This window comes from Thalia democratica, chromosome 8 (genome assembly GCF_965202585.1).
Source record: "Thalia democratica chromosome 8, ktThaDemo2.hap1.1, whole genome shotgun sequence".
Taxonomy (NCBI): domain Eukaryota; kingdom Metazoa; phylum Chordata; class Thaliacea; order Salpida; family Salpidae; genus Thalia; species Thalia democratica.
This window is the reverse complement of record NC_139172.1, coordinates 14,371,101-14,396,157: the sequence shown is the minus strand read 5'-3', so window position 1 is coordinate 14,396,157 and position 25,057 is coordinate 14,371,101. Positions and strand designations below refer to the sequence as shown.

At 23.8% G+C, this 25,057-nt stretch overlaps 2 protein-coding genes across 3 annotated transcripts; both read right to left on the bottom strand.

The window, feature by feature from the left end:
- Window positions 1–785: 785 nt before the first annotated feature.
- Window positions 786–10,831, bottom strand: LOC145841997 (uncharacterized). Of its 2 annotated transcripts, none has more exons than XM_082949333.1 (5): window positions 9,626–10,831; window positions 6,785–6,855; window positions 6,471–6,522; window positions 5,615–5,737; window positions 786–2,019 (listed from the first exon to the last, which is right to left on the bottom strand). In XM_082949333.1, the coding sequence occupies exons 1-5, from the start codon at window positions 10,795–10,797 to the stop codon at window positions 951–953; spliced, it is 2,487 nt and encodes an 828-aa protein (XP_082805459.1). In that variant the 5' UTR covers window positions 10,798–10,831; the 3' UTR covers window positions 786–950. The 2 variants fall into 2 exon arrangements, with proteins under 2 accessions (XP_082805459.1, XP_082805460.1); XM_082949334.1 differs by lacking the exon at window positions 786–2,019 and adding an exon at window positions 3,378–4,596.
- Window positions 10,832–16,515: 5,684 nt separating this feature from the next.
- Window positions 16,516–24,159, bottom strand: LOC145842685 (uncharacterized). The gene is made up of 5 exons (XM_082950162.1): window positions 24,049–24,159; window positions 22,833–23,014; window positions 19,463–19,537; window positions 17,670–17,790; window positions 16,516–17,082 (listed from the first exon to the last, which is right to left on the bottom strand). The coding sequence occupies exons 1-5, from the start codon at window positions 24,094–24,096 to the stop codon at window positions 16,978–16,980; spliced, it is 531 nt and encodes a 176-aa protein (XP_082806288.1). The 5' UTR covers window positions 24,097–24,159; the 3' UTR covers window positions 16,516–16,977.
- Window positions 24,160–25,057: the final 898 nt, after the last annotated feature.

The window sequence follows — 25,057 nt, the reverse complement described above, 5'->3', positions numbered from 1 at the left end:
TTCAAGTTTTATAAACGAGGACTAATTATAGAAAAAACTAAAATAAGCTTTACTTTATATATACTTTAAAAACTATATGAAACGAACTTTTAAATTAAGAAAAAATATTTGTCAGTATTATTTGAACTATATTAAAGTTTTTTTTTATTAATGTAGTTGATAAAATATATGTAAAAAATACGTGAAAGCTAGTACAAAATATTTAGACACAAGAATAGCATACATTTACTCAACAATTAAAAAAAAAATTAACATATCAAAATTAGCAAAACAAATTTTTTATATAATTTTAATAAATAAATTTTGTTTCAGATGTGTAAAATTTTTCGTTATTACTAATCTCAAAACACAGGTTTAATTGTTTAAAATATACTACTATGCTTAAAATATAAAAACAGTAAGGTTATCAAAAAACTTAGGGAAATTAAGCATGTATTTATCATTCTTAATTAGCTTTATACAAAGATATATTTCATATAAAGTCAAGTACAGAATAGTTTTGTATCTAGCAAAAAATAGTAAAATATATAGTGAGGCATACTTATTTTAAACATATGATTAAAATTGCTACTTGTATATTTTAAAAAATTTCTTAGGAAACTTAAAAATTGTTTTTATTTCACAAGGAAGTCTCAAACTATAATTAAAAGTATTAAACCTGTAAAGAAACTTATTGTTTAACTAAAAGCTTTTAGAGTAAAACATTTAAAAATAAGTTATCAAGCTTTTTTAATAAGTTAATTCAAAATTTTTGTAATAAAACTATTTGAATTAGGTTGAAAATGTTATTTATTAAAAATAAATTGCTTAGAAAACTAACGTTTCAAATATTTCTTAAAACAAATCGTAGCTAACTTGTATTCATGACTGGCTTATTCTGCTAAAAGAAAGTACAAAAAAAATAAAATATGATTTTAATTGAAGACTATCGTCTTTTTTAATTTACAATATTAGTTTTCTAACGAAAAAACTAAATCATAAATATTTTTAACTTCATACTTTAAAGATTTAACAAAGTTTTTTGGAAAAATACCTAAACTTTTGTAGTTATCTGAAGCACAAGAACCTTCATACCAACTTTCATTTATTATTTTTGTCACAGTCAAAACATCCCCTTTTCGAAAATTCAAGTCCCCGAAAACATTTGTCTCAAATGAATAAATTGCAACAACTAGAAAGTTAGTTTCTTCAGGAGTTTTATTGTGAGTAGAAAACTGAGGTGAACTTAAACTGGGGTCAATGTTTTGTGCTTCTAAATTTAGTAAATTTTGTTCTTGCATCGTGTTGTGCACTAAAGTATTTTGAGAAAACTGCTCAGTAGCGGTATCTTCTTTCAGTGTATTTAAATGCAAATTTTCTTTAAGGTTATCTGAGTCAGATTTAGATACTTTATAAAACTCGGTATTCGCTTCATCATGCTTTAAATTTTTTTCTTCGTTTTCAAAGTTACTTACGTTGTTTTTATCTAAATTAAACTCTACAAATTGCTCTTCCAAAGATGCATTTCTGACAATGTCGCTCGGTAATATATTTCTAATTGAAGATTGCTCACTTAATAAATCCTCTGTTTTCGTGTTTAAACTAAGATTTGCTTTCACGTTATTCAATTCAGCAATAGATTTTGTCGAAAAACTAATGTAAGACTCGTTAAGCTTCATAGTTTCCTCTTTATTTTTAAAACTACATACGTTATCCGTACATGAATCAAACTCTGAAACTTCTCCTTCAAAAGTTTCATTGTTCCCCTTTGAAACTTTTTTAATTGAAGAGTATTTATCATTTACTGCATCTTCTTCTATTGTAATTAAACTTAAATTTGTTATCACGTTATCCAACTCAGTTTTAGAGGTTTTATATAACTCTACAATGGATTCATTAAGTTTAAGATACTTTTCTTCGTTTTCAAAGCTACTAACGTTGCTTAAATTATTATGAATAACATCAACGTTCTCTTCTTCAATAGATTCCAAAGAAAAGTCATCAGAATCATTTGTCTTGCATATTCTTTTACTGAACTCTCTTAAGTTTAAAAAGTTTTTACTCTTTTAATAAATGCTATGCACCTTACAAAAAAAAATTGATTTAATCGTTTCAGATAAAGTATTTAATAAGTTTTGATAAAAAAATTACAATCTATCAATATGATTAAAAAGGTTGTTTTTAGTATAAAAAACAAACAATGTTAAAAAATTAATAGTAAACAATAATAACCGCTTTAATGCTCAGTTTAAGCTCTTATGGAGAATTTATTGCTAACAACTTTTAACAATGTCCTACTCGGTGTTTAATAACTTAGTTTGTATTTACAAAATACACTTTTAAACGTTTTTATTTTCATTTAAAACTGTATTATTCAATGTAAATAAATGTAAATTTGTTAATTATACTACTTTTAGACTTAAAAAACAAGCTTCTTAAAACCTTGTCTTTTTAATTCATACAAGTTTTAATATTTTCGGTCTTTACAGTCAAACTTTAGAAATAAGTTATAATTTTTTAACACAGAGTTACCTTTTAATAAGTAGTTAAATAGTATTTTTGGTATTCAAACTTTGAGTTTTTACTTGATATTTAAATAAAAAGTAGTAAAGAAAAAAAAATTTAATAAAAATTAAATTTAGAAAACGTTATAAAAACCAAAACAGCGCTTAGCCTTAATTAAACTACAATATGTTTAGAAAATTTTTTTTTATTAGTTTACGTTAATAAAAATTATTTAAAAATATTACCTAGAAAAGGGCCTATTAATTAAACTAATTTTTAAATTAAACTTACTATCTATATTTATGTCTTGTTTTAATAAAATCAACTACTTACTTTGTTTCACCTATTAGCCTAGTAGGGGAAAATATGAACTACTATTGTTAACCCTGCTTTAGTGTATTTCTAAGTTTCGATTTTTTGAGACGTAGTAATACTTTTAATATAATCTTATTTATATATCTTATTGTATTTATGACACCAGTGTAAAAAAATTCCAAATTTCTATATACTTTAATTTATCTTTTGTTATATATATATATAAACAATGCATGCATGTTGAATAAATAAAATATTCGCATAAGAGTGCGTTAAAAGTAATACATTTAGCTATATATGGAAATAATACTAAGCATTTTTAACTAATCTCTTTAATCTAAAACTTTGTAATGAATATATGTAATACAAAGTAATGTAAAATATCACATCCAAGGTTTATTTCAACTTAACATAACAAAGTTATATGAAAAATACACAAGTTATTTTTTACATTTCAGCTTTTGAGTCAATTTAAAACAACTATTTATTTACTTTAAAAAAGCATGTTCTGATTTAAAAAGTAAACATTAAGTAAATACAAATATTTTAAAGCAATCATTAGTTTAAAAGCGAATGAATGTAAGCATAAAAAGGAAAATTTATAAAAACAAAAGAAGAAAAATTATAATTCCCTGATAAAATAGTATTAAAAAGTTAAGCTTTATTAGTTAGCAGGCTAGAATATTAATATATTGGAAGTGCACTTAAAAGTTGTTTTTTAGGCATTAAATGGTCTTAAACTTTGTTTACTAACATAAAATTGCAACCCAATATTTTTTGTGTATATTTTTAAAGCTTTATGATTACGGAAGAAAGTTGTGTTTAAGAAATCGAATGTATAATTTAAATTTTTAAACAGTTTTACTATACATTATTATTCAAAAACATATAAAAACAAATAAAATATAAAGTGATAGTTACATAAAAAATCAAGCATTTAAAAAAAAATTTAATCTTAGTTTACATTTTAATGTCATCTAGATTAAGAGTTTACATTCATAACACTACTATTTGTACAAAATCAAAAACAAGTTTAAACATTTATGATTCGACTTGTTAGCTAAAATGTATTGTGTATTACAACAATATATAGAAAAACATTTCTAGAAAGCTATAAAAATTATTTTATTTGTTTGGCATATACAACTTGTGTTTTGAAATATATTCTAAAAATTGAAAACAAAGTAATCTTTTAGCTACTTAGCTACACTGTTTGTTAGGGTGTTTATAAATTTGCGACCTTTAGATGAAAACTCAAAGTTCTAGCTGAAAACTCAGAGTTTTTTTTTTACTTGGCAAATACTACAAAAACACCCTTGTGCAAAATTTTTGATGATCTGAAGAAGCTTTTACCTTAGCGGAGTTCGATTTTATAAAACAACCCCAATGTAAACTGTATGGGACCCCAAAATTGCGACTTTAGTGTTTTAAACTGGATTTTTTTAATTTGGCAATTATCACAAAAACACATTGTACAGAATTTAAGACCAAGCTTAATCAAATCATCTAAAATTTTGCACAGGATGTTTTTGTGGTATTTCCTAGTGTAAAATCTTAAAGGTCGTCGTATTCATAAGCACCCAACTTTTTTTAGAATAAGGAGTTTTGTTAGTTGCTTACTAAACCTTATTTACTTGACACAAAAACTAATAAAGCACAAAATCCGGTTAATACTTTTTGTTAATGCAAAGCAATTAAACATGATATTTTGTTAAATGATGTTTCAGGCAAGATGAGTATAAAACACAAGCGGATAAAGGTTTCTATGAACAGCTTTGATCTACTTCATTCAAATTCCTGTTTAAATTTTTATATTAAAGCTGTCATTTAAGAAAGGTTTATAATACATTATTTTTACTGATAAAAGCTTTGAAAAAAAAATTACAAATAGATTGTTTGATGGTCAAAAAAAACAAATTTTTGTAGATCTTATAATTTATAATGGTTTTATTTCAAACATATATTAACTAAACAAATAAATGTATCAATAAGCTCATTCACCCTTAAATCATAATAACTAACCTTACGTTTTGTTTTATACTAAAAGTTAAATTTATAAGAGAAAATTCAAAATTGTCATTAACCATGTTCATTAACAAAAAACAGTGTTTATTTATACAACAAGAACCTTTAAATTTGTAAAAAGTAAACGTTATAAAGCTTTTTGACTAGCTAACTGTTTTATAAAAATCTTAATAACCAAATCAAAGTTTAAAGTTCACTATATATTAGATAAAAAAGTATAGAAAATATAACTATGTTTTTTCACTTAAAAGCGATAATTCTTATATTTTATTTCAGAACGGTGATTTCATATTTAAAGTAGGCTTTAATCTGTCACGTCACACTGTAAAAATTTGTAATTAAGTTATATTTTTGTATTACCGACTCAAAACCAACTTTACTTCAACTGACAACTATTACCTTAACATTATATTTGAGCTTAAATGCTGATTGCAAATTAGTCATTAGTTTTAATATATTTACCTATAGTAAAAGAAAAATATTAGATTACGTTTTCTCCTAGTCGGTTTTAACCATTCTTTAAAATTGATTGTTAATCATAAAATTAAAAGTTAGAATATTTAGAATTTTTTGAAGGTAAAATTGCTTACACTGTTTTAATTACTTAAAGGCATAATAAGCATGGAATTTGGTTTAACACTATTTTGTTCAGACTTACTATCTTTTAATTCGTAAAATAATAATTAATCTTTTTTAAGGATTCATAACTGTTTCCAAGTAAAAATATTTTCAAGTACAAGGTTGAATTAAAATTGTTTTGTTAAATAAGTAAAAAGAAGGTATCACTTACAGTGAAACTTTATTTTTGTAGCTGACATAAGTTTGTTGATTAGGAATTATTTGATTTGATGATTTTTCATCATCAATACCTTCTACAGTACACTTCTTGAATGTTTCCTCGTCAAGAGATGACCTAAAAAGTAAGTTAAAGTTGTTGAATACATGTTTAAAAGCACTAACTGAATTTTATACAGCCTTGTTTAAATCCACTTATATTATTTTAAGCAAGTAAGAAAAAAATATTCATTTACATAACTATGGTTATAACTGTTTGAAAATGGTTTTATTTTCCATAATTATTATAATTAAATGTTTATTAATATTTTTATTCCATTTAGCAGAGATAAGCCTTAGCCAACTTAAGTGTGTCATAAAGCTGTTAAATTATTTCCGAGCATCAAATTATTGAAAAAAAAAATTATGAATTGAAAATCTAAAACAAAAAACATTCTGGTTACTAGGTTATTAAGTTTGTAAATTTATACCAAACTTTAAGCATACCCTTAATGTATAAAAATATTAAGTAACTTTAAGGAAGTATCTTCTAAATGTTGCAATCTTAAAACATTTTTATAAATTTCAAAATAGAGATTTGTTTTTATATCGTTTTAAATAAATGGCACGAAGAATTTAAAAAGAAAGTAAACTGTTTATAACTTACTATATATTTATGTCAAATTATTTTTAGACAGGGTTCCCATTAAAATATGAACAAAATGAATAATCAAGGTTTTGTTTTAACAAAATAGTGTTTTATTAGTATATAATAACTTTGTAGCTATAGTTTTGAAGTAAATCACCAACAATGTCACACTTTAATACTTTCTAATTATATATATCGTTTGTTTAAAATATCAATCAAATACCTTATTTCACCAAAACCAGCCTCCTCATTGTTTTTTGAAACTCTCATATTTTCTAAAACAAAAAGTTTGAAGTAACTATGAATCAAATACTTTTCAGTATAACAATTTTTATTTGTATAAGGCTTTTATCTTTAAAAAAATTGAAGAATTAAAACTCAAATATAGAGATTTTAATTATAAACATGTTCTAAATTTCAAATAAATGCAAAAAACTATCTTTTTTAAAATATGATTCTTAGATTTATTTTAGTTTTTACATAAATGGATACATTTGTTATACTGAAAATAAAATATATATTTTTTCAAAAACATACCTCTATTTTCTTTAGACTGTATGCAATCATTCTTTAAATGTATAGTATGATTTTGTTTGCTTTCGTCAAAACTAATAAAAAATCGAAAATTAGTAAAAGCTATGAGTAGCAATGATTTAAAACTTGTTTTTTTCTTCAATGTAAATAATTTTACATCAATTATATTATAAAAATGTAAAATTAATAACACCGAGGAAAAAATCTAATTTTTTATAAACTTATCTAGACAAAATTAATAAAAACAGATTTATTAGGACTTTATCTTAAAATAATATAAGGGTTGTTTTTTTTAGTGTAAAGTTTAAGAAATGGGCTTTGTAATAATATTTAATAATAGTATTATGTATGTTCCCTGTATCAAGCAACATTACAAATGAATATATAGATATATTTGAAACTTAAAGTTTTTTATTTCACAATGTTTCACATACACAAAATTACAGTATTCTAAAAAAAATTTAACAATAACTTCATTAACGAATAACATAAAAATTTAAGTGGTATCTAACTTTTAGTGGAATAAAAGTTGACTGATATCTTATATATAACAAAATAAACTTTAAAAGGTAAATAGAAAAAATTATAAAAATTTACTACAGGAATTTATAAAAACTGTCAACGATTTTGTTACAAGAAAAACAAACAAATATGCGATAAAAGAGATTTAGACTTTATTAATTCATGTCACAACATACTTTAAGCAAATAGAATATGAGCATGAAGTGAATACTTAATCTATTATAATTTACTACACTATATACTACTTAAGACCACAAAGACATCTTTCCTGGGACTTTAATAAACACAAGTTTAAAACTTTACTAATACCAAATAGTCTAGAATTATTACAATTTTGATAAGAAATGAGATAACTGCCCGCAATGATTAAATCTAGCAAAAGAAGCTATGAAACTTATTAACTAGTATAATATAAATAAACTGATTAAAGTAAACTATACAGCCAACAAACTAAACATATTTTATTTTGTTTGATTAAATTACTGCGAGCGCTTTTAAAATTTAATTAGTAAAAACTTTGTATAACACCTAATTCAATAAAATGTAGGGGTAGGGAGTACTTGGGTGTTGTTTGCTGGACTCATGAGTACATATAATTTAGATGTGTTTTTGCTTCATTAAAAAGAATCTAAAAAAAAAGTTTACAAAAAATAAGTATGCTGCCCAAAAAACTAGTTTCAACCAAAAAAATCACATATTTTTCAATTTTTTGACTTAAACAGTAATAAAATTACTTATAATTTATATCTTAAATGAAAGCTTACTTATTGACATAGATTTGAAGACATATTAATTGCTTTTGATGTAATATGACGCAGGGTTGCCACTCGTTTTTTCAAAGTTTTTTCCAGGATTTTCAAATCTTTCTTCCAGGTTTTTAAAAGTACACATTTTTGGGTCTATTTTTAGTATAAAGTTAAATTTAAGGTAAGAAACTGTGCTAAATAGTATAAAAAGATTGAAAAGAAACTGTAAAGCTACTTAAAATGTGTTTTTTAATAAAAAAATTTTTGGTAAGGACTTAAATTTTTTATCTATGTGATAAAATTTTTGAGTCAAACCGAAACTTTACTACTGAAGATGTTAAAGTTCTTAAAAATTCCAGGTTTTTTGATCAAAATTCCAGGTTTTTCCAGGTTTTTTTTTTATTTCTTAAATTCCAGGTTTTTCCAGGTGTTTTTTGCCTAAATTGTCAAATTCCAGGTTTTTCCAGGATTCCAGGTAAAGTGGCAACCCTGTATGAAGTCATAGTGACTCTAAATATGCAAATTTTGTCTGTAAAATGGTGATTTTTAGATAATTTAAAAAGCATTACATGTTAGTGATTCTAATTAAAAAAAAAAAATAATTTTATAGGTATACTTACTTACCTTTAAAAATTTAGGTGATGTGGTATGTATATTAGCCGGATATTTGATGTGATAGTTCATCTAGCTTTAAGTGTTTGAAATTAATTTTTGAGCAGCATACTTTTTTTTTACAATTTTTTTTTTTTTTTTTGATTCTTCTTAATGAAGCAAAAACACATTCGAATCATATGTACTCATATAAATTTTACAATACGTGCTGTATTCCCTACCCCAATAAAATGTTTAAAAAAAAATTAAAATATTCACTAGTCAAGTAAGTCAGAACTTTAATGAAATTATTTATAAAATTAAAACCATATTAGGAGTTCAACATTTTTTTGAATGAAATTGCAAAGTTGTAAAATATTACAACTATAGTGTAGACTATTTTATTATTATTTTTTTTAATATTTATGTGAATATTTTTTTATCAAACTATACTAAATTGATTAATCTATATTTTAAGAACAAAAATAAACTTATCATAAACAAAAACATGTGTTTTAAAAAAATGTTAAATGTTGTATTGCCTTGAGAATTCATAAAAGCAGCAAAACAATTGTAAGCAAATTTCAAAAATTTTGTTGAAGTATAAATGTATAAAGATTTAAACAGAAAATTAAAGTTCACATTGTTTGTAGTTTATTTACAATAATCATACTAAAAAATCATTTAAAATTAGCTGTGTGTTGACTCTGATAGATTATTTAATATATTAAAAATGTAAAAATACTAAATAGTTTTGGTCTAGAAACATTAATAAAAGCCTAAAAGTATTTGTTTTTTGATTAAGTTATTTCATTTAAAATGGTTTTTATGGTTCCTTCAAAATAATAAATCACATTTTGTTTAAATAAGTGTATAAAAAGGTGTTAAGGTGTGTTTTGTTCTAATAAAAACTTTTTAAACTGTTATTTTAAGACTTATGAATGAAAAAAAAATTGAAGGTGAACACTATATATACTAACATTACCTGATATCATTTAGCTTAGTTTGAAGACAGGATTTATTTTCTAAACTATTTGTGGATGTATTCTTATCAAGTAACTGCTGAGCCATTTCCAATGGAAAGGTACCTTCTTCACCACTTATTTCATTCCTACCGAACACAAGACCATTTCCTAACTCTCTCATTACAAACAACCTGTCCCCCTTTTTAAATTCTAATTGAGTGAAATCATTGTTGTCTTGTATAGCTACAAATTCTCCTTGTGAAGAAATGAATGACTTCATTTTAACATCTACTACTTTTTTTGGGGATTTTTCAGAGTTTGAAGAAGTTTGAGAAGTTTTGTATGCTGAAATTGAAGGAGAAGGCGGACGTGGGGGTGGTGGCCGTGATGGTCTCTGTGGGGGTGGCGGGCGCGATGGTCTCTTTTTTAAATTTGAGCCGTTAACATTGGAAAATGACTTTGGTCTTGGTGGCACTTTTTTAACTGGAGTATTTAATGCAGGATCTTGTTTATTGGTTGAAAGTAAGTCATAAGAGGCTCTTCTGTTACTTTTTGAGACAGTTTCTTTTTTCTGGATACCTAATTTTCCAGCCCATTTAATACTCTTGCTACGTAATACACTTACTTTAGACTTTTTGTTTTTACTATCAGACAAATCTGTTTTTTTGTTACCAGAAGGTGAATTTTCAAAAACTTCTGAGTTTGGCTTTATATTTTCTTGTAGATTAAAAGTCTGGTCTTTGTTGCTTACTACATTTTTAATTTTTCCAGGCGGAGACTTTATTTGTCTATCAATAGGCTTTGCATTTGGTTTTATTAAGGGAATTGGAGGGGGAATTCTCCGAGGTTTAGGTTGTGGAGGACATTTCTTGACACTGGAGTAAACATTTGATTCAGTATTTACATTACTGTTCATAACCTTGTCATTTTCATCTGTTATTTTTTCTGTAGCTAAGTCAGTTTTATCATTTATAATATTTTTAGAAGAACTTATTACTTTATCCACCTGCTGATTTTTGTCAGAAGAAATTGCATAGTTTGATTTATTATGAAGGTTTTTTGCTTTGTTTGCTCCTAAAGATTTCCTTCTTGGAGGTTTTACAGGCACTTTACCATCAATACTTGAATCATCTTGTAAACAATCTCTTAAGGATTCTTGGGCTTCTAATTGACTATGTTTTACATCTGACATTTGTTTTATTTAAAGCTAAAAATCTAAAAATATAAAAACCTTTAAAAGATTGAAATTGTTTTAAAATTTAAACATATTTTAGTTACATTTATAAATTTCAAAATACTTTTAGATAAAGCAAAGAATTATAGTTTTATAAACTAAAAATTCAAACCTTAAAAACATAAAATATGTTTTCTTGCTTTTAACTCTTATTTTCGCTAACAAAGATTATTCACTTTTGTCACTTTTTTTCTTTAAAAAACTATAAAACTTTAAACATAATAACTTTAAAAGTATTACATATGTTTAATTTCAGGATTTATGGGTGAAGGCATTAATTTTTAAAGTTATATTATCTGTCAGCTGCAAATCTCAGGAGCTTCTGATTGGCTAAAATCATTAACTAACTATTATTTTAAGTTCTAATTTTTTTATGATTTATTTCTTATATATTTTTGTAAGGTGGATTAAACATAAGGGTATAGACTAAAAAATTTGGGTAAAAACGTTTAGAGATATGGGTTTAGATATTATTATATAATGATGTATACTTTGTCTTATTTGCTGATGTTATGAATGAAAATTTATCCAAAATCTGCAGCCCACTCTTAAAACTATTGTTGTACCACGTTTCCGATGAGGTTTCTTGAAATAACTTAGAAATTACATCTCTACAAGTATTGCTGGTTGTAGCATATAAGAAACTTTATCAATTTTATATAATTATACCACTTAGTCTATTAGCTAAACAGTTTATGTTTTTTTAGATAAAAATTAAATAGCAAAAATGTAAAACCATAAAGAGAAACTGCAACCTAATAACAAAAGCTAGAGAGACTCTTGGCACTTCTTTTACAAAAAGTTATATTGGCATTTAAAAGAAACCTTACAGTCAGTTTTTAACTAATATATATATATTTCAATTAATTTAAAAATATTTTAAAAAATAGTTTTATACAAACGTATGGAACACTTTTTTTATTGACAATAATTCTAATATTTGTATAATAAAATATAGTGCATCAATTTTATCATAACTTTTTTAGTTATATAGACCTATAACTTTCAGTAAATATTTCTTTAATAGTGCAAAATATTTTTATTAAGTATATTTTTCAAATATAAAAAGCTAAATACTTTTTATAAAAAATTAAAAAAATATATGTTTTTTTTTTCTAAATTAAAAAAAGTCAAATTGTAAAACATTTAAATATTAGTAATTGACTAATTGTAAAACTTTAAGAAGATTAGTTGAAAAAGGAAAAAAAAACTTTTAGTAAAACAAATTCTTTGAGTTTTTTGTTTGATTGATTTTTTTTTTGTTTTATAAAAATTAGACTTATAAAGTTTTATAAAGATGGTTCAAAATTTATAGGAGTTAAATTTTTAGTAAAGTAGTCTTTTTTATTTTTGGTCTTTTAGTTTATACCTTTTATAAGGAATCTATTGAAATAACAGATGATAATCCAGCATACTTTAAAAGCTACTTTGAATTTGTTTGGTAGTTAAAGTATGTGATAACTAAAATAAATCTCTAGAAATACAATCAACTTGGAAAATACAAGTTAGACCCCTCCACTATATTTTAAATTTCAGATTTAAATTGAGCAAAAATATGACCTGAAGCATTAACTCAAAAAAAAACATTTATTAAAGGTTTACAGTTAATGTTAATAATTGTATAATGATAGTAACAAAAATATATTTAGAGTATTATTAAACACCTTTTTAAAACTACTTCCTAATTTTCAGTTAACCCATTGTGAATTATCCTCACAAATAGTACTTATTTAGTCATGTATTCTGTTTCAATGTTGTGATATCATAATTACTAAAGATGAAATAAAATTTAAGAAGTGGTTTTAAAGAGGTCTTCAATAGTATATATAAAAATTTTCAATACTTTATCTGCATTAAATTTGACAATAATTAGGTTATTTTAAGAACTAAACTCTGATTCAGTGGTCTTCCGGCTAATCAAAATACGTGCACCCTAGTGCAAGATTTGGTGCAGGGTTTCCCAAAGATTTCTCAAAATATGAATCCTAAGACTTTTTTTTTGCTCTTCATTATCAACTCTAGAATATCTAGTGTAAGTTTTAAAATTTAGATATTTTTTCAATTTACTAACCATTCACCCCAAAATAAATTTTGAGTACACTAGTGTGCACTGGTAAACACTTTGAAGACTATTACTCTAATTGTTTAATACTTTAGCAACCAGAGTTCTTCTGAAGCAAGTTAGTCAACTTTAAATTTTGGTCTTAATTTAAACTGTTCTCAATGATTTATTTTATAAGTTTTTTAATAAGATGGTCATTTATTTGCATTTTCAATAACATACAAAACTTTTCTAAAATATTATTTTGTTTAAAACCAGTAAAATATCATAATTCTTAACTCCATTTAAGCACCGAAAATAAATTCCATTAATTTTTTCAACAATTAAGTATGTGTATCATTTAAGCTACCAACATAAATGAAACTTGATCAACTTTAGATCAACCTAGTTAATTATACTTTATTATTTTCATAAAACTTTTTTTTACAATGATCTGCAAAGATCAAAGAATAACGTAAACAGTTCTTTAATCTTTGAAGTTTATAAGTTTCGTTTATGTTGGTAGATTAAATGATACACATCAATAAAGTCTCATTTTATCTTAAAAAACTTTTTTGGTAAAACTTTGGTTTAAACACATCTAAGTTTTTTTTAAAACTTTTAGCACTTTTGAGCTAGAATTCCATCAATTTTTGAACAAAAATATTTTTCAAAAAAAAATTTTGTGTTAAAACCAAAATTTGTGCAAAAAACTTTTCTTCCCTAAGTATTTTTTGCATAGTATTGCAATAGTTGCATTGTACTGTACAGCTTATACTAAATTAATGATTTTTATCAGAATAGGGACTTTTTAAGCCTAAATGAAAAAAGTAACGTACACAGTGTGTACTGTGTATTTCACACAACACATTTACAGCCCGCCAAGTAATTTATCCTGAACGCAGGTTATTTTTTTTATAGCTTCTAAAACCATCCTAATATATTTTTTTACAACTGTGATTTTGATCTAACTTTAAATAAGCTGTTGTACTAATTTACGATAAAGCTTTGTGTGTATTCATAATATAGTAAACTAAAAATGCTTTTACTATTTAAATAAGGAAAGTAATAGCTGAGTGAAAAAGCTTTTTTTTCTTTTTTATACCCTTATCCCTATTCCGTCTTACCCAAACATATTAAAAATTAAGTGGAAAATATAGTTTTAATAAATATTATAAAACAAAAACTAGAAATAAAGCATTTTGCTGACTCATCTTTTTTCAGCTCAAACAGAACATAAAGTATACTAGCCATTAAAAACATGTATACTTACTTTTTTTAATAAAATGAAGAGAAAAAAAGTTCTCTTAAGTTAAAAGTTCTACAGCGTTTTGTTTGAAAATAATATAAAAAAGATTGTTAAAAAGACCATGTAGTTTTATGAATCATTTTTCACTATTTAAAACAAAAATAGTAATGACTATTATTTTTTACAGTAACCTCTCGCATCTTTACGCCTTCGCGACGTTACGCATTCTCATTTAGTTACGCATTTTAGAATTCTAAAAATTCAAAAAACGTTTTTCTTTTAATATTGCACAAAATAGGTTTATTGCGTATTTTAAGTTTAAAATATGCTTTTATATGCTTACTCACCTCTCTACATCTTTAGACTTTGTAAACTTATGTTCCTTGACGTACTGATAAACATTTAGTTAATATATCTTTTATACAATGCAAGACAAGTTTATCCTTATGAGGGCAAAGGTCAAATTTAAAAAAATTTTAGTAACATAAATTTTTTATTAAATATATTATGAAATCCATTACAGTACCAAATGCATACTTTTGTAAAAGACTATAGAAACAAATTTTAATATAGACACCACATCATTTCTTAACTGTAAAAAAATGCTTAATTATAAATTGAATTTGCTAAGTAGAATAGTATATAAATGATAAGTATCAAATAATTTACATATAAATAAAGATAAAGCAAAAATTAAATTATTATTTTACATAAATATAAAACCTTTGTTTTTAATATATGCATAGTTTTATTTTTTGTTTTCATAAATATAAATAAAGTAAACAAATTGTTAAAAGTGGAGAAGTCCCCAGTCTGCTTTAACTAGAAGCAATATCAAAAAACAGCCATAATAGTAAGTATATTTGGTACCTCTCGTATCTTTACGATCTCTCATATCTTTACGCACTTTTTCTGTGGACACAATGCGCGTAAATAAGCGAAAGGTTACTGTATATTGAACAATTTACAACTTAAATAAGTTCATATATAAATGTATACCTGTTTTAAGTGTATCCGTAAGTTAAATATTTCATTTAAAGTGTTTAATTTTATTATTTTAGAACTTAAATTAATAAAATTCCCTGTATTATTACAGTTACTCTATGTACACAGACGTAACACATATTGTTACAGTAAAAAGTACTTTTATTTAGTGTATACGTGTAGTGTAAAACAATACATAAGTTTTTAGTGTGTAATTCACTTACATTTTTACAAACTCTGTAGTTCTGTTTAAATCTTATGGGCATTAAAAACGCAGTCATTCAACAAAAGTATTTGCTTACAAAATTACTTGTGTAATGTCTTGTCATAGCTAAACAAAAAACTCTTTGACAAACGGTCTTTTTCAGAACAACAGAAAAATTCATAATTCCTAAAAAAAAACCTACTTTTTTTTTTGATGCACGACTATTCAAATTCTTTAAAAAAAGTTATTAAGGAACACAATTCAAAATTTAATATAAATTAAAAAGATTTAAAAATAGGTATCTTCGTCTTGTTAATACCTACAAGCTTATTTTCTTTTTTAATACATTTTGAATATGTTTGAGATATGGTTAAAAAAAGTTTTAAAATATAATAACTTTTAGTAAGTTTTAAATATCTATAAAATGTTTAATATTTTGCAAAAATTAAAAACAGCTTATAGATTTTAATAAGACTTCTACAATTTTTTTTTCAAATATATACAACTTAATGAGATATGATCTCTTAAGTATTTTTAAAATTTTAGTTGTCGAAACTTGAATTGTCATGTAACCTTTTTGTTTCAAGCAATCTGGTTTTGAAATTTAGAATACAATTTTTTTTAACGTTAAACATCATCACAACAATAAATTTGTTTTTGGTCTGATTCAAAAAACATATTATATAAACAATTTTTTAATATAAGCTTTTTTTAATTCTGAACTTTTGAAAAGCAGTCTTAATCATTTTTTTCAACTTTCATTTTTATATCAAAAATTAATTTAAAAATGTTTGAACATTTAAAAACACAGCTTTAGTTGGAAAACTTTGAATATATTGTTCAAAGAGGTATTTTGTTTCACCAATTCGTTAATTCTTTTTATTTTTGACTTATAATCAAAAACTTTCTTTTTTATTTTTGTTCTACAGTTGTTTTATAAATTTGAAACTATTTGAAACCTCAAATACGAATACATTTTGTACGATAATGAGACCAGACACTAAACTAAATTAATTAAAACTATTTTGATGAAAAATTAAAATTTGCTTTTGTTTTAATTACATAGAAAGGTAAGTAAAAATATAATTAAAAAAATTAAAATACTAAAACTTAACTTTAAAGTAAACAAAAACAAACAATATAATAAAAATCTGTTTCCTTCTAAGAATTACATGTATTGAACCAAACTTCTTGAGATGTATTACAAAAAAAAAATATTAATGCACAAGAATTTAGTAATAATAAAACAAATTCCGGATCTTTTAAGTAACCATTGCTTATGTTTTATAGCAATTAGTTTACATCAAATCTTTTAAACAATCTTCTTTTATTTTAGAACTTATAAATTTTGTTTAGTAGTTTTTTACACACTATAAAAGTAATCAAAAACACACAGTAAATCATTTAAATTTTACTAGCAATATAACACAACCTCTAAAAAATCTTTGCAGTAAACATAATAAATAAAATAAAAATATTCTGTATACAGTAAGATATACAAAAAAACGTATTGTCTATAAACTTTTTCTTATAAAAATTATAAAACATTTACACAAAAAGAGTGATTTACTTTTATAAAGTTTAAGATAAATCGAAAATATTAGTATAAGTACCTTAATTTGTCACAACACATAGAAAAACTAAAATATACTTGATTTGTTAACAAATATCTAAGAGTAAATTTTTATTACTTTCTTCCTGGAATATATCTCCATTTTGTATCCTTTCGAAGGCATCTTCAATAATTTCAGCATGCTTGCTTATCTGTATTTTTGTATATAAAGCGTATAAACAGTTTTTTTAAGCTTTATTAAAAAAACATTAGAAAAATACAAAAATTAATTACAGAGGCAAAGTAGATAACTACTGTTTGAGCTTTGTTTTACAAGAAAGCGCTGAGCAAAATTCAATAATAAATTATAATGTTGGAATAGCTTCCAAGCTAAGTTATTTTTAAACACTACTTTTGTATGGCTTATTAAGAGTTATAAAATATTAATTAAACAACTTTTTTTCAAATGAACGTTTTTTTAAAGAAAATAAACATATTTTTTAATAAAGAAACTTGTGAGTATTATTAGTTAAAGTAAACTTTATAGTTTCTTAACATTGCAACACAGTATCATTCTAGTCCTAATTTATTTTGAAAATTGTTATCAGCGTATGTACTAATTATAACAGCAACAAATAACTTTTTATTGCAGCATATATTTTACAAGTACATCGTTTTTAATTTATTTATTGTAATGCTTACACATCATAAGTTTAAAAATCAACTATAAACATTGTATAGAATTAAAAAAACATATTTAAAACTTGTAAAACTTCAAGAAAATTATTAAACATTTTACATGAATCAGACGTTTTTGGCTAATAGGAGGTCTACTCAAAGATAAGAGTGGATTTTTTGAGGCTGACTTCAAAACTTTAGTGGTTGGTGCTTGGAACTTGAAACTTTCTTTCATCTTTTTTCTACAGATATTTAAAACATTTAAAAATTTATAAAGCAAATAAGTTTATTTTTAATACAAAATTAACCTGAAGTATTTGCAAAAAAAAGTAAAATATAACCAACTTTTTGTTAAATTTAAGGGTTGCCAAAATTGTTTTGAAAGTTCTACTCATATGATTGTTAAGAAAACATAACATAACTCATCAGTTTTGAAAACAACAAAGCCTTAAGTGATATAATGTATAGATGACATATAGCTAAAAAGTCAAACTAACCAACAAAAAGTAACAAAGGCACTTAATCAGAAAGTATTTTAACCACAAAATCTAAAAAAAAAAAAAATGATTTATCATAGACTGAATCCAAACTATTAACCATAATCGAATTAAACATTAAATTTAACTAAAGTAAATTATGTTTACTATAGCTACTTTAAACCTTTAAGGCACAATTAATGAATTACAACTTATACTATAAACTTCAGATTTATTATAGCTGCTATAAATATATTGGGCATAAAATATTGCATCAGACATTTTTATTTGGCACTGCTCTTTTTTTGTTCGCGCTCTTAATTTTCTATTAAGTTGCATCAGTCAGAAATAGGTTTTTGTTCACTGACTTTACATGACATTCAAAACGATGGAAATACAGCTAAAAAAGTAGTTTCATTAAATAAAGCAATAATTTAACTAACAATTTATCAATTACTAATTTAAAACTGGTAGTAAATACAATTTTTTTTTGTAAAAATGATAAAGTTTACAATTTTTATTACCCAAAACTTTTAAAACTAAAACTTATAAAAATTCCAGGCATTTCAAAGATTTTAGTACAAAATTCAAATTTTTTGTCAAAATTTTCCAAATTTCAGATTTTACCAGGATTTTTTTTGCCTAAACTGTCAAATTAAAGGTTTTTCTCTGTTTCGAGGTTTTGTGACCACCCTGTTTATCAAACAATAATTTAAAGTATGAACTAAGCTAATAAAAATTGAAACTTTACAACTTAAATTTAAAAACAAGTAAATAATAATTACTTAAAACAGAATAAGTTATAACTAATATTTTAATACTTTTTATTGAGTACATACTTGAACCTCATGAGTACTTTTCAGTATTATAGTCTGACATATATTTTTTAGTTATATTTATCATATCTCAAAAGTTTTGAAGGATATAAAAGTAAACTTACAACAATATGTTTAATCTTAATGCTATCATATATGGAAAAAAGAAGCTATTAACAGATAAAATATTTTGTAAATTTTTCAAGTACAAAGTATTAAACAAGGGTTTCTCAAAATGGGTGATATAGCCCCTTGTCCCTTTGGGCAGTTTTAGCTACTAGAAGGCAATTACTATCATGGTGGTTTAAATTACTAGTTTGAGTAATTATATATTTATTGGGTCAAATTTTTGCAGTAAAACTGTTGGTAATAAATCCTTAGAAACAAAAAGTGTAATACTATTTAATTACTTCTAAATTTAATAAGTTGTATAAAAATAATGCACTAAGTTTTAGTATTTTTTGTAATAGTCTAATTTTATAGTAAACATTTTGTACTACATTCGATAAATACTTCAGTCATATACAGAGTAACTTTTAAAATAAGTAGCAGTAACTTTGTATATATATATAAATTAAAATTTTAGTTTGTTTAGTATAAAAAAGAAATATTTTTAAACTCACTCATAAGCAAGCGCTCTCTCAGTAAATTCTTGAGTTGAAACTTTTGTTTCTATGGCTGTTATGTCAATCACATCCCTTAAAAATAAAACAAAACACTAGTAATGAATGAGACAAGATATACAAGAATTACTAATTTAGAAAGAAATAATCTTACGCAAAAAGAAGCAAAAAACACAGCTTATAATATAAATCTAGATAGATTAAATCATATTGACAATATTAGGGTTGCAAGAAATCAGTAAAACGCTAATTACTATTCAAAATATAAGTCTAAGGGTTTGTACTATGTATATACCTACTTTAGCTTCTATTCTTTCCTTACAGTATTTATTTTTTACAGAGCTCCGTTGAAGTGTGTTAATCCGTAAACACACAGAAACATGTGTTAGTGTAATAAAAGAAGGATACTGTATAATTCGTTATTATTAAAACGTTAATTATGAATTTTTAGAATAGTCTTTTTTATTCAAATAATAGTCATTTTGTTCTGATAATTTAGATATAATGGTTGCAATTCAAGGTTTAAGTAGAGCAACATAAACTAGCCCACATTTTAGGAATAAGTTAAAAGTGGGTTATTACTTTTAACGAAAAAAAAGCAGTGACTGGAAACTAGCTTACACTATGCTAGTTTATGAAAAGGTTTTCTAAGAAATACTAAACACTAAAAATACTATAAAAAATACTCTTAATACAAGTTTAAATATCTAAAAGTACTAAGGTGGTAATAAAAAGACTTGATAAAAAAAGAGTTTTTTTTTAAGCAAAAATATTTCGAGTCAAAAATAGTAGCCTGACATTTAAGAAAAAAAAGGGCCTGAGTCAGCCTGAGTTTTTCCAAAAAATCAAACTAGCATGAGTTTGTCTGAGTTATTCATAACTTTAAACTTGTCTGAGTAGCCTAAACGTGTGTCAACCCTACTAAATTAATAGTCTTTTTCTTCTATTTTCATTAAATACAGATAAAACTAAACTCCATGATTTGTGTAATAATTGAAAAGCAGCACTAATGTTTCATACACAATTTCAAAAATAAAGATACAATAAGTTTTGTTAAAAAAAGTGATAGAAAAAAACTGTCTCAACACTTTAAAAACAAAAAAAATATTTATAGATATTTCGTTTTATTAAAACATTTTCATATAGAATTCTATTTGAATAAGCAGAATTTAAAAATGTTTTTTATAAAAGTAAAGATCTCTGAATATGTTTATATATACTATATACTAAAACACCTGCTGACCCCTGAAACCACAACTGCGGCACGCAAACATTTTTATTTCAGAAATACTATTACATGTTGTTGTTTTAACTGAATATGTTGTTTTATGTTTTAAAAAAGTTTAGAAATTTTTTTCTTATGGGTTTTATTTCTCGAATTTTATTGTATGTTTAAATTATTCAAAGCTGTCCAATTTTTTATTTTAAAAAAGTAAGACTACTTTTAGATTTAAACCATTCATTCAAAATATAAAGGTCACCATAAATCTATAATTATGGGATGTGTGATAACATGATTTTTGTCACATTTATACATTTGCACTACTTTTTATAACATTTGCACTTAAGATTTGAAGTTAATAGCAAAAAAAACTTAGGTAAAATTTCCAGAAAGTCAAAACTTACACTCGATGTACTGAGGTTTGAAAAAAACAGTAACGTTTACTGGGATTAAAAATTAAACTAAATATTTTGAGTCTGATATATACTATATCACCTGCTGGCCCCTGAAACTACAACTGCTGCCCACAAACATTTTTATTTGAGAAATTTGACCTGCGACCAACAAACACCTGCTGACCCCTGCTTTAGCTCATAAAAACTTAAATCATTTGAAATATTTTTACAAATTTTATTTTAAACCTTATTATAATTTACAGTTAAATTTTAAAATTGACAATTTAAGAAAAATTAACAAAAAGAACAGAAATTGCTGTAATAGGTTAACTACAAAAGCATAACTTAGTTATGACAGTATTACTTTATAAGTGTAATTTAACTAAAATGAATTACGTACTTTTTACTTCAAAGGTTGCAATCAAAGTTCTCGACTTAAATAAAAGGAGAATGATCAATGATAAATTATTACAATACAATGTTTCACTCGTTTAAAAAAAAGAGATCTTCAGTTGTTTAAAATCTGTACAAAATTTATGTTATAACAAGTGGGAAGACATTAGGCTAAACTTGAAATAAAAGAAGTTAAAAAGAAAAAAGTATAACAAAAAACTGAGTTAAATCTAATTAAAACTTATAGCTTAAAGTTACTAGCATATGATTTTAATGTTGTTAGGCTAAATTTAGAAAAATGCACGTTACTTAATAATTATTCAATCTTAAAACTTAAACAAATAAATAAAAAATAAACAATAAAAAATAACTATACTAACATTTAGTGGCCTTGTGAAACTTGTAGATAACTAACAAAGAAAACATCTCTTTAACTAAACCTTTAAGCATCTTGATAAGCAAATATCTATTTAATTTGTACAAGTATTTAAACCAATATATAATTACATCATAATACAATAGCCAAACTTTTTTAAACGAGTAAATTTAACTAAAAGGTTCAGTTGAAGAGATGTTTTCTTTGTTAGTTATCTACAAATTTCACAAGGCCACTAAATGTTAGTATAATTATATTTTATTGTTTATTTTTTATTTATTTGTTTAAGTTTTAAGATTGTATAATTATTAAGTAACGTGCATTTTTCTAAATTTAGCCTAACAACATTAAAATCATATGCTAGTAACTTTAAGCTATAAGTTTTAATTAGATTTTACTCAGTTTTTTGTTATACTTTTTTCTTTTTAACTTCTTTTATTTCAAGTTTAGCCTAATGTCTTCCCACTTGTTATTACATAATTTTTTACAGATTTTAAACAACTGTAGATCTCGTTTTTTTAAACGAGTGAAACATTGTATTGTAATAAAATTAAAAATCTATCATTGAAAATAAATTAAAACAAAAATATTTTAATTTTGAAATTAAGACTTAATAAATCTATAAAAAAGGATAAAAATCCTTATAATATCTTAATTTTCAAATTAGACTGAAGTAGTTAAAAACTTATTGCACTAAATTATTATCCTACAAATGTGTTTTTTACTCAACGAGAAAATAAAACACTGTTTCTACTATTTTTCATAATAGATCTGGTACAATATTTTGATTAAGTAATTAGTAGCAACCCTATATTGAAATTAAGTATATTAAGTAATTTAAAATTAGTCTGCTTGGAGATTACTAATACAAATTATATTCTTTTTTATAATAAAACTTAGAAATTACTTAGAACTAGGAAGAAATATTTAAACAATTATTAAAGTTATAAACCAAAAAAAGTATTGAATAATAAAATAACTAACTTTTCAAGATTTTGAATAATTTTACTTAATCTATCGGACTCTGTTTTTACCGCTTGATGTGATGTTTTAAAGGAGCTACTACATTTTTCACTACCATTGCTGCTTCTTTCCGTTGAATGTCTTGTTGGTTCATCATTCACAACAGTTGACTTTTTGTTGCCTATTAATGGTGATCTTTCATCCTAGATAGTAAATAACATTACTTTCTTTAAAAATAGTCTTTAAGAACATATAGGATTAAAAATAATTTCAAAAACATTTGTTTATCAAAAAGCTGAAGGTTTACAGAGTACAATAAACATTGTTTTTATTTATCACAAATTTATACACTAAACACAATTTTTATTAGAGATTTAAACACAATTTACCACAAATATTTTATAAAAACTAAATAAAATAAGGAGAAAATTAACATGTTATAGTTAGACATTAATGATTTTAACATTTTAAACAAATATTTTTTTTATTGAGTGGTAGATTATTTACAATAATAAAGCAAACAATATTATTAACTATTTTTATACAAAGCTAATTTACTACACTTTTTTACCTACTTTTTTAAGTGTTTTAAAATTAAAGCAACACATGTTGTTTGTTATAATAATAAAAAATATGATGTTGTTTTGTTATAGTTTATGGTGCTATGTTTAACAACAAACTATATATAAAACTTTTAACTACTTTTTGATAAAGATCTACTTTGCTTAATAATTATATTTTCATTTATCAAAAAATAATGGCAAACCTTTTCAAAATCTTGCTAAAGTAATTAGTAATTTGAATAGTTATTAACCAGAAATAGATATAAACTGTTAATTCCAATATCAGTTAAAGAATTTTGTGTTAACAAAGTTTAATATGGCTGAAATCAAAAACTAGTTCTGTTAAATTAAATCATCTTTTTATTAACTTTAACATTTAATTTTTCTATAAGTTAAACCAAGTCGAAAGTGGTCTGAATTATTTTAAATTAACTTAAATTTGGACAATATATTTCAAATGTTTACTGATTAGTCAATTTATATTGCATTAGAAATAAACATAAAAACAAATATATATATACTATAGACTATAACATTTATTGTTGTAGAAAAAAGAGTGTGAGATTGATGTTTTTCTACCATAAAAAAGACAACAATAAATAAAGTAAATACATCACAAAAGCTGATTTACTATAAATCTTTTTTAAAGTTACTGCAAAAATAAATTTACTTACTAAATCATTTTCTTCTTGAGGTTTCTGACAGCTAGAACAACATCCCATGGCTTTTAAAAAATATTCAAATCATATAATTAAGACAAATTTTTATTATAAAAATTTGCACCTAAAAAATAATGTAAGTTTTCTACAGAAGAACAAGAGCTAGTTATGTATTTTAATAAAAACAAAAATATGTACTTAGCATTTTTTTATTAGTGTTTTTAGACAACAATTTTGTAGCAATTATATATGTTGTAGTAAATTAAAGTTTAAAAATGCATAAATTCAACAAAAACCAATATAATGAAGGATCATTATGATTGATCATTAAAGAACATGTCTAAAAAATATTAGATATTTTTATTAAAAAAAAAAGTTTTTAAAAGTCAAGCAGTAGTAGCTTATATTTTGAAATAGCAACTCTATACATTATATTGAGGTAAAGTTCAAACATTTGTTAAATGTATAATAGAAAATTTAAAACTATAATAAATTAGTATTACTATAACTGTTCATTGTACAACACTTCTGCAAAGTTTCAGTTTTTTATATATAAATTTAATGATAGTGTAAAATGGTTATAGCTTATATATTGGATATATTATTATGTAGATAAGGTATCTGAATCTATCAAGCTAATTCATTTGATTAGCCTACACAAATCAGTTGTTTGAGTAATTTTTTTTTAAGTGTTTTTTTTATTATCAAAAATCATTGAATTGTTACAAATACTTTTTAGCTATAACTTTGGACTCTGAAAAACCCATAAGTAAATTTTTAGATCTTAAAAATAAATATAAAGTACTTAAACGTTTGAAAGAAAATTGCAAAAACCAAAATTCATTCAATTAGCCTCCGCAAATCAGTTGTTTGAATTGTTTTTTTTTAAAGTGTTTTTTTCATTATTAAAAATCATTACAAATACTTTTTAGCTACAACTTTGGACCCTGAAAAACCCATAAGTAAATTTTTAGATCTTATAAATAAAAATAAAGTACTTAAACGTTTGAAAAAAAGTTGCAAA

What these genes read in the sequence shown, in the direction of transcription:
- LOC145842685 (XM_082950162.1), bottom strand. Translation starts at nt 24,096, where the DNA reads ATGGGATGTTGTTCTAGCTGTCAGAAACCTCAAGAAGAAAATGATTTA. An exon ending in CTCAAGAAGAAAATGATTTA is followed by an intron (nt 23,015 to 24,048) that starts GTAAGTAAATTT and finishes TTTACTATCTAG; the next exon opens with GATGAAAGATCACCATTAAT. An exon ending in GAGAGAGCGCTTGCTTATGA is followed by an intron (nt 17,791 to 19,462) that starts GTGAGTTTAAAA and finishes AAATATCTGTAG; the next exon opens with AAAAAAGATGAAAGAAAGTT.
- LOC145841997 (XM_082949333.1), bottom strand. Translation starts at nt 10,797, where the DNA reads ATGTCAGATGTAAAACATAGTCAATTAGAAGCCCAAGAATCCTTAAGA. An exon ending in ACTAAGCTAAATGATATCAG is followed by an intron (nt 6,856 to 9,625) that starts GTAATGTTAGTA and finishes ATTTTTTATTAG; the next exon opens with TTTTGACGAAAGCAAACAAA. An exon ending in GCTGGTTTTGGTGAAATAAG is followed by an intron (nt 5,738 to 6,470) that starts GTATTTGATTGA and finishes CTTACTTTTTAG; the next exon opens with GTCATCTCTTGACGAGGAAA.